Here is a 13,402-nt window from a genome sequence, read left to right on the forward strand (position 1 = left end):
AGTGGGCAGATACTTGGCAGATGACTTTTAATGTGAATAAGTGTGAGGTTATCCACTTTGGGAGTAAGAACAGGAAGGCAGATTATTATCTGAATGGTGTAAAGTTAGGTAAGGGAGAAATACAAAGGGATCTAGGAGTCCTTGTTCATCAGTCACTGAAGGTGGATGAGCAAGTGCAGCAGGCAGTGAAGAAGGCTAATGGAATGTTGGCCTTTATTACAAAGGGAACTGAGTACAAGAGCAAGGAAATCCTCTTGCATTTGTACAGGGCCCTGGTGAGACCACACCTGGAGTATTATGTACAGTTTTGGTCTCCAGGGTTAAGGAAGGACATCCTGGCTGTAGAGGAAGCGCAGCGTAGATTCACAAGGTTAATTCCTGGGATGTCAGGACTGTCTTACGCAGAGAGGTTAGAGAGACTGGGCTTGTACACGCTGGAATTAAGGAGATTGAGAGGGGATCTGATTGCAACATATAAGATTATTAAGGGATTGGACAAGATAGAGGCTGGAAATATGTTCCAGATGCTGGGAGAGTCCAGTACCAGAGGGCATGGTTTGAGAATAAGGGGTAGGTCATTTAGGACAGAGTTAAGGAAAAACTTCTTCTCCCGGAGAGTTGTGGAAGTTCGGAAGTTGTGCCTCGGAAGGCAGTGGAGGCCAATTCTCTGGATGCTTTCAAGAAGGAGCTAGATAGGTATCTTATGGATAGGGGAATCAAGGGATATGGGGACAAGGCAGGAACCAGGTATTGATAGTAGATGATCAGCCATGATCTCAAAATGGCGGTGCAGGCTCGAAGGGCTGAATGGTCTACTTCTGCACCTATTGTCTATTGTCTATTGCATTGGATGCTACATAAACATAAATTACTGATATTGTAATCTGTGCTTGTACCTGTTGCTGAGTAAAGAGTTCAAGATCATCAAACTGTCCTCCATCATTGTTATGATTTCTGTTGTCTCCACTCCTCTGAGCAGCAGCTCACCTCGGTTCTTAAATGTTGAGAAACTTAGGATCTGACTGGTCCAGGTCTGTATCACTTGAGTCAACTTTGCCTCAATGTCCTTCTCCTTCACAGAGGATATGCAAATATCCTAAAGGACATTACATATAGAAGTTAGATCAGCCATTATCACTTTCAGTCATAAAACTGGTTAAATAGAAAATCAAAATTAACTTTTTCATCAACTGAAACATAATTGATCCCTATCGTGTTTGTGATGCAATTTTTGAAGAAGCTGTGTAAATAAGTTATGTTTGGGAGACTTGGAAATCAACGTTTGTTCACTATCTAGGTATATACTTAGTCCTCAATTAACTTTTCAAAATCAAATGCTTTATGTTATGATACTGCTATGTATAGGAGTTTGTAATACATAGTGTGGTCACCACATTTCTTAATAACTAGAACATACATGCAACGAAGTAAGCGGATTTACAACTCAACAAGTTCATGCTCATTTTCAGAGCAATTCCAACTCTCCCAATTCATAGAACATAGAAATCCACAGCACATCACAGACCCTTTGGCCCACAATGTTGTGCCGACTATGTAACCTTCTCTAGAAACTGCCTAGAATTAGCATCAGCAATAGCCTGTTCTGATCTATCTACATGACACCGTGGCCAAGAGAGAGCCTACCAGCACCTCTACTTGTCCAAGAGGATAAAGAAATTTGACCCTTTAATCAGACTTGGTATGGTAACTTCTCTGCCTGTGACCACAAGAAACTGCAGAGAGTTATGGACACAGCTCAGCACACCACAGAAACCAGCCTCTGCTCCATGGACTCTGTCTGCACTTCTCACTACCTCAGAAAAGCAGACAACATAATCAAAGACCCCACCCAAACCAGACATCCTCTTTTCGCCCTCTTTCCATTGGGCAGAAGATACCATTGTATGTACCAATGGGCTCAAATATAGCTTCTATCCCATGTCTATTGAACAGTTTCCTAATCTGATAAAATGGACTCTTGTCCTCAGTTTTCCTCCTTATGACCTTGCACTTTATTGTCTACCTGTAACTGTAACACTTCACCCTGCTGTTTATTGTTTTAGCTCACACTACCTGAATGTGATGTATTGATCTGTCAGAACAGTATGTACGACCAGATTTTCACTGTACCTCAGTACATATGACAATAATAAACCAATTTAAAAACAATAAACATTTCCATAAAATACACAATGGTTTTTGATATGAAGGAAAAATAGGGAAGGAGATTGGCTTCAAAGGAAACAATTGAAATTAAACTTAATTAATAAAGTACTGGAATACTGGTATTACTGAACATGATTATAAACTCAACATTGTGGAAATCTGTGCTAATGATCTTTAAGGAGGAAGTCTGCTGTTCATTCCTTGCTTGTTGTAGCTGTTCTATGGCAATGCAACTGACATTGGAGGTGGTCAAGCGAAGCATTCAGTTGTTAATGGAACCAGGGTCAATCACCAAATTACAATCATTCCATGTACTCACATCAGAAGAATGAATTTTTAAAAATTGTAAGACAATAATAGTAGTGATATAATTTTGAAACAAACTGCATAGTGTTAAATTTTACAGAGCACAAAAGAATTCAACTTATTTAAAAATTATACATAAAGCTGCAATAAACAGTGGTGAAAATCTGGCAGACTTCAACGGACAAGCAAACTTAGCAGAGTGTAGAACTAGCTTCCAATCCCACAACTATTACTCTGCAGGTCTTGACTGATACTAACTAATAACTCAAGATACCTCAATATCATCTTTAAATTGAAGCAGTGGAGCATCCATGACATTTTTCAGTGAGAATGATTCTGATTCAATATTAAATGTATGCTTCGTTGTGGCAGATATCTGCTTCCAATGTCTAGGTTGTATTGATTTACTGGACATCATTTCTAGGAGAGGACATGATTCACTAAAATCATTTATTTTCTTCTTCAGATCCAGAAATGCCTGCCACTCCTTCAAGGCTTTGGGCAGCCTTCGGCACCTAGAAATAATTTACATAAAGGATCAGCTAACTGAAATGAATCCATACCAGTAAACTAATGCATTTGCAACACAAATGAAGGCAGAAAAAGCTGGAAACACTCAACAAATCAGACAGCATCTGGGAAGAGAGAAGCAGAGTCAATGGTTCATGTTAATGGCCTTTCATCAGTAGTTACCTTTGGATCTATGTAATTTTACCCACTGAGCATTTACCTGCATTTTCTGATTTTATTTCAGTTTTCCAAAACCCGCATTTTCTAACTTTTTGAAAGCCTTGCCCTCCAATTTTATCCTATTTTCACTATTCCTTATTTCTGATTCTGTGGTCAATCTCCCAACCACCTACATACACTAATTCTACATTAATCCCAGTCTTTTTTATCCTCTTTATTTTCGCATCACCCAACTACCAGTTCTGCTACTCACATACATCCTAAGGGCAATTTATAGTGGCCAGTTAACCTACCAACATGCACATCTTTGGCTGAGAGAGAACACCGGTGTGCTCAAGGAAACAGATAGCCACAGGCAATCATGCAAACTCCATACAGACAACATCAAAACTGGGACTCTGTGAGCCAGCAGCTAACTGTATCACTGAGACACTCCTATCCATTTTACACAGATACATATTTGATTTTCCTATCATTGATAATTGTGCACTCAGCAAATCAGGCAGTATCTGGGGAAAGAAGCAGAGCCAGTGTTTCAATTCACTGACCTTTCATCAGGATTGACATTTCAGTCAGCGCAATTTTACCTGCTGAGCATTTTTTGTGGTTTCTGACTTTCTGGAGCTACAGTTTCAGAATTCACTTCTACAAATTCTGTCTTTTTAACTTGTTTTCCTTTTGGTGCTTAATACTTACTTCTCTAACCAAGCTTCAGGTCACCTGCTCCAGACGGCTGGATTTTCCTGAATGGTAATTGATAATCAGTTTATTACAGTGATGGTTACCAAGATTTAGTTAAAAACCTTGTTTTGCACGCCATCCAAACAAACCTTAACAAGCATAAGTATGTTGAGCTAATATACCCGTAAAAGGAAAAGTAATAACAGAATACAGAAAGTTTCAGTTAGTTACAAAGGAAGTTCAGTGCAGGTTCACCAATAAGGTGCAAAGGCCATGAATTAAATCGAGAGATCAAGAATTCACTTTCATCATCTCAGAGGCCCATTTAAGAGTCACGTAACAGAATAGATCCTTGTCCTTGAGTTAACTGGTCGTGCCATTTATCAAGCTGGTGTATCTTCTGTTCGATAGAAGGCAGAAGACGGAATGACTAGGGTAGGAGGCATTTTTGATTATGATAGCTGATCATTGAGGCAGCTAGAAGTGTATGCAGAATCAGTGGTGAGGAGGCTGGTTTTCATGATGAACTGGGCGCTATTCACAACTCACTGTGATTTCTTGCAGTCCTGGCCAAAGCAGTTACTATACCAAGATGTGATGCATCCAGATAGGATGCTTTCTATAGTGTATTGGAGAATTGGTGAAGCTTAACAATGTTCTGATGAATTTGCTTAGCCTTCTGAGAAAGTAGATGTGCTTTCTTAATCGTAGCACCTACATGACTGGACCAAAACAGCTATGGTGAAATCTACACCTGGGAGCTTGAAGTTCTGAACTATTTTACCTCATTATCATTGATACACACAAAACACGTGCTCCATCCTGCTTTGTGATATCAATGACAAGGGTCTTTTGTTTTGCTAACAATGACAGAAAGGTTTCTGTCTTGACACCATACCACTGTTTTCTCTATCTCCTTCCGGTACTCCATCTTACCATTAATGATATTCTGACAACAACAATGATCATCAATGAATTTGGCCTGGTGTAGAGAGTAAGTAAGGAGTTTAGGATGTGGCCTTGCAGAGTACCAGTGCTGAGGATAATCATTACAGAGGTGGTGTGGCCTACCCTTATTGAATGCAGTTTCTTGGGTGCAAGTCAAGGATCCAGTTGCAGAGGAAGGTACCTGGTCCCAGGTCTAGGCCTAGGTTTCACTTTCAGTGTTTAAATGATATTTGGACAAGTACATTCATTAAAAAAAGTCTGGGGGTGGTGGAATATCAGCCAAACACAGGCATATGGAACAAGCATATCACAAACACAAGAAATTCTGTAGATGCTGGAAATCCAAAAAGTCAGGCAACATTATTGGGGATGAATGTGTCAGGCCAAGACCCTCCTTCAGGAATGGAAAGGGGGAAGATGACAGAATAAAAAGGTGGGGGAGGGGAAGGTGAGTAACAAGAAGGTAATAGTTGAAGCCAACCGAGTGGGAAAGGTAAAGGGCTGGAGAGGAAGGAATCTGATAGGAGAGGGGAGTGGATCATAGGAGAAAGGGAAAGAGGAGGGAAACCAGGGGTAGTTGATAGGCAGGTGAGAAGAGGTAAGAGTGGGAAATGGAAAAAGAGGGGAGGGGAAGGGATGTTTTTTTTAACTGGAAGGAGAAGTCGATATTCATGTCATCAGGTTGGAGGCTACCCAGAAGGAATATATGATGGTGGTTTCATTGTGGCACAGGAGGAGGCCATAGACCGACATGTCAGAACGGGAATGGAAATTAAAATGTTTGACCACCGGAAGGTTCAGTTTTTGGCAGATGGAGCGGAAGTGTTTGACGCCGTGGTCTACTGATCACCAATGTAGAGGAGGCCACATTGGGAGGACTGAACACAATATATGACTCCAGCAAATGCACAGGTGAAATGCTGCCTCACCTGGAAGTTTGGGGCCCTAAAAGTAGATGAGGGAGGAGGGGGATGGTCAAGTGTAGCACTTTGGCCGCTTGCAGGGATAGGTACAGAGAGGGAGATAGTGGGGAGGGACAAATAGACAAGGGAATTATGGAGACAGCACTCCCTGAGGAAAGCAAAGAGTGGGGAGGAGGGAAAGATATGTTTGGTGGTGGGAACCCTTTGGAGATGGTGTAAGTTGTAGAGGATGATGTGTTGGATGTGGAGGCTTGTGGGGTGATAGGTAAGAGCAAAAGGAACTTTATCACTGTTAAGGTGACAGGAAGATGGAGTGAGCGCAGATGTCCAGAAAATGGAGGAGACACAAGTGACGGTAGCATCAATGGTGGAGGATAGGAAACCCTGTTCTTTGAAGAAGGAGATGATTTCTGATGGGCTGTCTGTCTACCGGTTCAGATAGACGTCTTGGCCAGTATGGATGAGCTGCCTATTTCTATGCAGTATAACTCTATGACTATGACTGTATGAGGAATTTCTATGTCGTGGAAACATTTAAAGTCATATCAGAAAGAAAGGATTATATCAGTTTAAATTATTAAGCAATATTAGCTATTAAAAATAAATCTGACAACATTTAGTACAGTAAAACTTTGATCATCTATATTCCCATTTTTGGGAAATTACAATGATTTCAGCAACAGGCTCACTGAGTCACTTTACCAGATCCTGTGAAACTCACTGGGCTCCCATTCAGACAGTCCTGTGAAACTCACTGGGCTCCCATTCAGACAGTCCTGTGAAACTCACTGGGCTCCCATTCAGACAGTCCTGTGAAACTCACTGGGCTCCCATTCAGACAGTCCTGTGAAACTCACTGGGCTCCCATTCTGACAGTCCTGTGAAACTCACTGGGCTCCCATTCGGACAATCCTATGAAACCCACTGGGCTCACATTCAGACAGTCTTGTGAAACTCACTGGGCATTTATTCTGACAAAATTTGTGAAACTCACTGGGCTCCCATTCAGACAATCCTGTGAAACTCACTGGGCTCCCATTCAGACAGTCCTGTGAAACTCACTGGGATCCCATTCTGACAATCCTGTGAAACTCATTGGGCTCCCATTTAGACAGTCCTGTGAAACTCACTGGGCTCCCATTCTGACAGTCCCGTGAAACTCACTGGACTCCCATTCATACAGTCCTGTGAAACTCACTGGGCTCCCATTCTGACAGTCCTGTGAAACTCACTAGGCTCCCATTCGGACAATCCTATGAAACCCACTGGGCTCACATTCAGACAGTCCTGTGAAACTCACTGGGCATTAATTCTGACAAAATTTGAGAAACTCACTGGGCTCCCATTCAGACAATCCTGTGAAACTCACTGGGCTCCCATTCAGACAGTCCTGTGAAACTCACTGGGATCCCATTCTGACAATCCTGTGAAACTCACTGGGCTCCCATTCAGACAGTCCTGTGAAACTCACTGGGCTCCCATTCTGACAGTCCCGTGAAACTCACTGGACTCCCATTCAGACAGTCCTGTGAAACTCACTGGGCTCCCATTCAGATGGTCCTGTGAAACTCACTGGGCTCCCATTCAGACAATCCTGTGAAGCTCACTGGGCTCCCATTCAGACAGTCCTGTGAAACTCACTGGGCTCTCATTCAAATGGTCCTGTGAAACTCGCTGGGCTCCCATTCAGACGGTCCTGTGAAACTCATTGGGCTCCCATTCAAATGGTCCTGTGAAACTCGCTGGACTCCCATTCAGACGGTCCTGTGAAACTCGCTGGGCTCCCATACCGACGGTCCTGTGAAACTCACTGGGCTCCCATTCTGACAGTCCTGTGAAACTCACTGGGCTCCCATTCAGACAATCCTGTGAAACTCACTGGGCTCCCATTCTGACAATCCGATGAAACTCACTGGGCTCCCATTCTGACAATCCGATGAAATTCACTGGGCTCCCATTCTGACAGTCCTGTGAAACTCACTGGGCTCCCATTCAGACAGTCCTGGGAAACTCACTGGGCTCCCATTCAGACAATCCTGTGAAACTCACTGGGCTCCCATTCTGACAATCCCGTGAAACTCACTGGGCTCCCATTCGGACAATCCTATGAAACTCACTGGGCTCACATTCAGACAGACCTGTGAAACTCACTGGGCATTTATTCTGACAAAATTTGTGAAACTCACTGGGCTCCCATTCTGACAATCCCGTGAAACTCACTGGGCTCCCATTCGGACAATCCTATGAAACCCACTGGGCTCACATTCAGACAGTCCTGTGAAACTCACTGGGCATTTATTCTGACAAAATTTGTGAAACTCACTGAGCTCCCATTCAGACAATCCTGTGAAACTCTCTGGGCTCCCATTCTGACAATCTGATGAAACTCACTGGGCTCCCATTCTGACAATCCAATGAAACCCACTGGGCTCACATTCAGACAGTCCTGTGAAACTCACTGGGCATTTATTCTGACAAAATTTGTGAAACTCACTGGGCTCCCATTCAGACAGTCCTGTGAAATTCACTGGGCTCCCATTCAGACAGTCCTGTGAAACTCACTGGGCTCCCATTCAGACAGTCCTGTGAAATTCACTGGGCTCCCATTCTGACAGTCCTGTGAAACTCACTGGGCTCGCATTCGGACAATCCTATGAAACCCACTGGGCTCACATTCAGACAGTCCTGTGAAACTCACTGGGCTCCCATTCTGACAGTCCTGTGAAACTCACTGGGCTCCCATTCTGACAGTCCTGTGAAACTCACTGGGCTCCCATTCGGACAATCCTATGAAACCCACTGGGCTCACATTCAGACAGTCCTGTGAAACTCACTGGGCATTTATTCTGACAAAATTTGTGAAACTCACTGGGCTCCCATTCGGACAATCCTGTGAAACTCACTGGGCTCCCATTCAGACAGTCCTGTGAAACTCACTGGGATCCCATTCTGACAATCCTGTGAAACTCACTGGGCTCCCATTCAGACAGTCCTGTGAAACTCACTGGGCTCCCATTCTGACAGTCCCGTGAAACTCACTGGACTCCCATTTTCAGACAGTCCTGTGAAACTCACTGGGCTCCCATTCAGATGGTCCTGTGAAACTCACTGGGCTCCCATTCAGACAATCCTGTGAAGCTCACTGGGCTCCCATTCAGACAGTCCTGTGAAACTCACTGGGCTCTCATTCAAATGGTCCTGTGAAACTCGCTGGGCTCCCATTCAGACGGTCCTGTGAAACTCGCTGGGCTCCCATTCAGACGGTCCTGTGAAACTCACTGGGCTCCCATTCAAATGGTCCTGTGAAACTCGCTGGGCTCACATTCAGACGGTCCTGTGAAACTCGCTGGGCTCCCATTCAGACGGTCCTGTGAAACTCACTGGGCTCCCATTCAAATGGTCCTGTGAAACTCGCTGGGCTCCCATTCAGACGGTCCTGTGAAACTCACTGGGCTCCCATTCAGACAGTCCTGTGAAACTCACTGGGCTCCCATTCAGACAATCCTGTGAAACTCACTGGGCTCCCATTCTGACAATCCGATGAAACTCACTGGGCTCCCATTCTGACAATCCGATGAAACTCACTGGGCTACCATTCTGACAATCCGATGAAACTCACTGGGCTCCCATTCTGACAGTCCTGTGAAACTCACTGGGCTCCCATTCAGACAATCCTGTGAAACTCACTGGGCTCCCATTCTGACAATCCGATGAAACTCACTGGGCTCCCATTCTGACAATCCGATGAAACTCACTGGGCTCCCATTCTGACAGTCCTGTGAAACTCACTGGGCTCCCATTCAGACAGTCCTGTGAAACTCGCTGGGCTCCCATTCAGACAGTCCTGTGAAACTCACTGGGCTCCCATTCTGACAGTCCTGTGAAACTCACTGGGCTCCCATTCAGACAGTCCTGTGAAACTCACTGGGCTCCCATTCAGACAATCCTGTGAAACTCACTGGGCTCCCATTCAGACAATCCGATGAAACTCACTGGGATCCCATTCTGACAGTCCTGGGAAACTCACTGGGCTCCCATTCAGACAGTCCTGTGAAACTCACTGGGCTCCCATTCAGACAGTCCTGTGAAACTCACTGGGCTCCCATTCAGACAGTCCTGTGAAACTCACTGGGCTCCCATTCTGACAGTCCTGTGAAACTCACTGGGCTCCCATTCGGACAATCCTATGAAACCCACTGGGCTCACATTCAGACAGTCTTGTGAAACTCACTGGGCATTTATTCTGACAAAATTTGTGAAACTCACTGGGCTCCCATTCAGACAATCCTGTGAAACTCACTGGGCTCCCATTCAGACAGTCCTGTGAAACTCACTGGGCTCCCTTTCAGACAGTCCTGTGAAACTCACTGGGCTCCCATTCAGACAGTCCTGTGAAACTCACTGGGCTCCCATTCTGACAGTCCCGTGAAACTCACTGGACTCCCATTCAGACAGTCCTGTGAAACTCATTGGGCTCCCATTCAGACAGTCCTGTGAAACTCACTGGGCTCCCATTCTGACAGTCCCGTGAAACTCACTGGACTCCCATTCATACAGTCCTGTGAAACTCACTGGGCTCCCATTCTGACAGTCCTGTGAAACTCACTAGGCTCCCATTCGGACAATCCTATGAAACCCACTGGGCTCACATTCAGACAGTCCTGTGAAACTCACTGGGCATTAATTCTGACAAAATTTGAGAAACTCACTGGGCTCCCATTCAGACAATCCTGTGAAACTCACTGGGCTCCCATTCAGACAGTCCTGTGAAACTCACTGGGATCCCATTCTGACAATCCTGTGAAACTCACTGGGCTCCCATTCAGACAGTCCTGTGAAACTCACTGGGCTCCCATTCTGACAGTCCCGTGAAACTCACTGGACTCCCATTCAGACAGTCCTGTGAAACTCACTGGGCTCCCATTCAGATGGTCCTGTGAAACTCACTGGGCTCCCATTCAGACAATCCTGTGAAGCTCACTGGGCTCCCATTCAGACAGTCCTGTGAAACTCACTGGGCTCTCATTCAAATGGTCCTGTGAAACTCGCTGGGCTCCCATTCAGACGGTCCTGTGAAACTCATTGGGCTCCCATTCAAATGGTCCTGTGAAACTCGCTGGACTCCCATTCAGACGGTCCTGTGAAACTCGCTGGGCTCCCATTCAGACAGTCCTGTGAAACTCACTGGGCTCCCATTCAGATGGTCCTGTGAAACTCACTGGGCTCCCATTCTGACAGTCCTGTGAAACTCACTGGGCTCCCATTCAGACAATCCTGTGAAACTCACTGGGCTCCCATTCTGACAATCCGATGAAACTCACTGGGCTCCCATTCTGACAATCCGATGAAATTCACTGGGCTCCCATTCTGACAGTCCTGTGAAACTCACTGGGCTCCCATTCAGACAGTCCTGGGAAACTCACTGGGCTCCCATTCAGACAATCCTGTGAAACTCACTGGGCTCCCATTCTGACAATCCCGTGAAACTCACTGGGCTCCCATTCGGACAATCCTATGAAACTCACTGGGCTCACATTCAGACAGACCTGTGAAACTCACTGGGCATTTATTCTGACAAAATTTGTGAAACTCACTGGGCTCCCATTCTGACAATCCCGTGAAACTCACTGGGCTCCCATTCGGACAATCCTATGAAACCCACTGGGCTCACATTCAGACAGTCCTGTGAAACTCACTGGGCATTTATTCTGACAAAATTTGTGAAACTCACTGAGCTCCCATTCAGACAATCCTGTGAAACTCTCTGGGCTCCCATTCTGACAATCTGATGAAACTCACTGGGCTCCCATTCTGACAATCCAATGAAACCCACTGGGCTCACATTCAGACAGTCCTGTGAAACTCACTGGGCATTTATTCTGACAAAATTTGTGAAACTCACTGGGCTCCCATTCAGGCAGTCCTGTGAAATTCACTGGGCTCCCATTCAGACAGTCCTGTGAAACTCACTGGGCTCCCATTCAGACAGTCCTGTGAAATTCACTGGGCTCCCATTCTGACAGTCCTGTGAAACTCACTGGGCTCGCATTCGGACAATCCTATGAAACCCACTGGGCTCACATTCAGACAGTCCTGTGAAACTCACTGGGCTCCCATTCTGACAGTCCTGTGAAACTCACTGGGCTCCCATTCTGACAGTCCTGTGAAACTCACTGGGCTCCCATTCGGACAATCCTATGAAACCCACTGGGCTCACATTCAGACAGTCCTGTGAAACTCACTGGGCATTTATTCTGACAAAATTTGTGAAACTCACTGGGCTCCCATTCGGACAATCCTGTGAAACTCACTGGGCTCCCATTCAGACAGTCCTGTGAAACTCACTGGGATCCCATTCTGACAATCCTGTGAAACTCACTGGGCTCCCATTCAGACAGTCCTGTGAAACTCACTGGGCTCCCATTCTGACAGTCCCGTGAAACTCACTGGACTCCCATTTTCAGACAGTCCTGTGAAACTCACTGGGCTCCCATTCAGATGGTCCTGTGAAACTCACTGGGCTCCCATTCAGACAATCCTGTGAAGCTCACTGGGCTCCCATTCAGACAGTCCTGTGAAACTCACTGGGCTCTCATTCAAATGGTCCTGTGAAACTCGCTGGGCTCCCATTCAGACGGTCCTGTGAAACTCGCTGGGCTCCCATTCAGACGGTCCTGTGAAACTCACTGGGCTCCCATTCAAATGGTCCTGTGAAACTCGCTGGGCTCACATTCAGACGGTCCTGTGAAACTCGCTGGGCTCCCATTCAGACGGTCCTGTGAAACTCACTGGGCTCCCATTCAAATGGTCCTGTGAAACTCGCTGGGCTCCCATTCAGACGGTCCTGTGAAACTCACTGGGCTCCCATTCAGACAGTCCTGTGAAACTCACTGGGCTCCCATTCAGACAATCCTGTGAAACTCACTGGGCTCCCATTCTGACAATCCGATGAAACTCACTGGGCTCCCATTCTGACAATCCGATGAAACTCACTGGGCTCCCATTCTGACAATCCGATGAAACTCACTGGGCTCCCATTCTGACAGTCCTGTGAAACTCACTGGGCTCCCATTCAGACAATCCTGTGAAACTCACTGGGCTCCCATTCTGACAATCCGATGAAACTCACTGGGCTCCCATTCTGACAATCCGATGAAACTCACTGGGCTCCCATTCTGACAGTCCTGTGAAACTCACTGGGCTCCCATTCAGACAGTCCTGTGAAACTCGCTGGGCTCCCATTCAGACAGTCCTGTGAAACTCACTGGGCTCCCATTCTGACAGTCCTGTGAAACTCACTGGGCTCCCATTCAGACAGTCCTGTGAAACTCACTGGGCTCCCATTCAGACAATCCTGTGAAACTCACTGGGCTCCCATTCAGACAATCCGATGAAACTCACTGGGATCCCATTCTGACAGTCCTGGGAAACTCACTGGGCTCCCATTCAGACAGTCCTGTGAAACTCACTGGGCTCCCATTCAGACAGTCCTGTGAAACTCACTGGGCTCCCATTCTGACAGTCCTGTGAAACTCACTGGGCTCCCATTCAGACAATCCTGTGAAACTCACTGGGCTCCCATTCTGACAATCCGATGAAACTCACTGGGCTCCCATTCTGACAATCCGATGAAACTCACTGGGCTCCCATTCAGACAGTCCTGTGAAACTCACTGGGCTCCCATTCAG

The 13,402-nt window shown here is 46.0% G+C and overlaps 1 protein-coding gene across 1 annotated transcript in view; it reads right to left on the minus strand.

Annotated features, from left to right (window-relative positions):
* Positions 1-13,402, minus strand: part of LOC140732659 (dynein axonemal heavy chain 8-like) — a 704,719-nt gene that overhangs the window by 496,248 nt on the left and 195,069 nt on the right. The window contains exons 33-34 of the mRNA XM_073055352.1: positions 2,747-2,987; positions 897-1,096 (exon numbers count right to left, since the gene is read on the minus strand). Of these exons, the coding sequence (XP_072911453.1) occupies positions 897-1,096; positions 2,747-2,987 (441 nt within the window). The remainder of the gene's footprint in view (positions 1-896; positions 1,097-2,746; positions 2,988-13,402) is intronic.

The sequence above is a fragment of the Hemitrygon akajei genome, chromosome 9 (genome assembly GCF_048418815.1).
Source record: "Hemitrygon akajei chromosome 9, sHemAka1.3, whole genome shotgun sequence".
Classification (NCBI taxonomy): Eukaryota; Metazoa; Chordata; class Chondrichthyes; order Myliobatiformes; family Dasyatidae; genus Hemitrygon; species Hemitrygon akajei.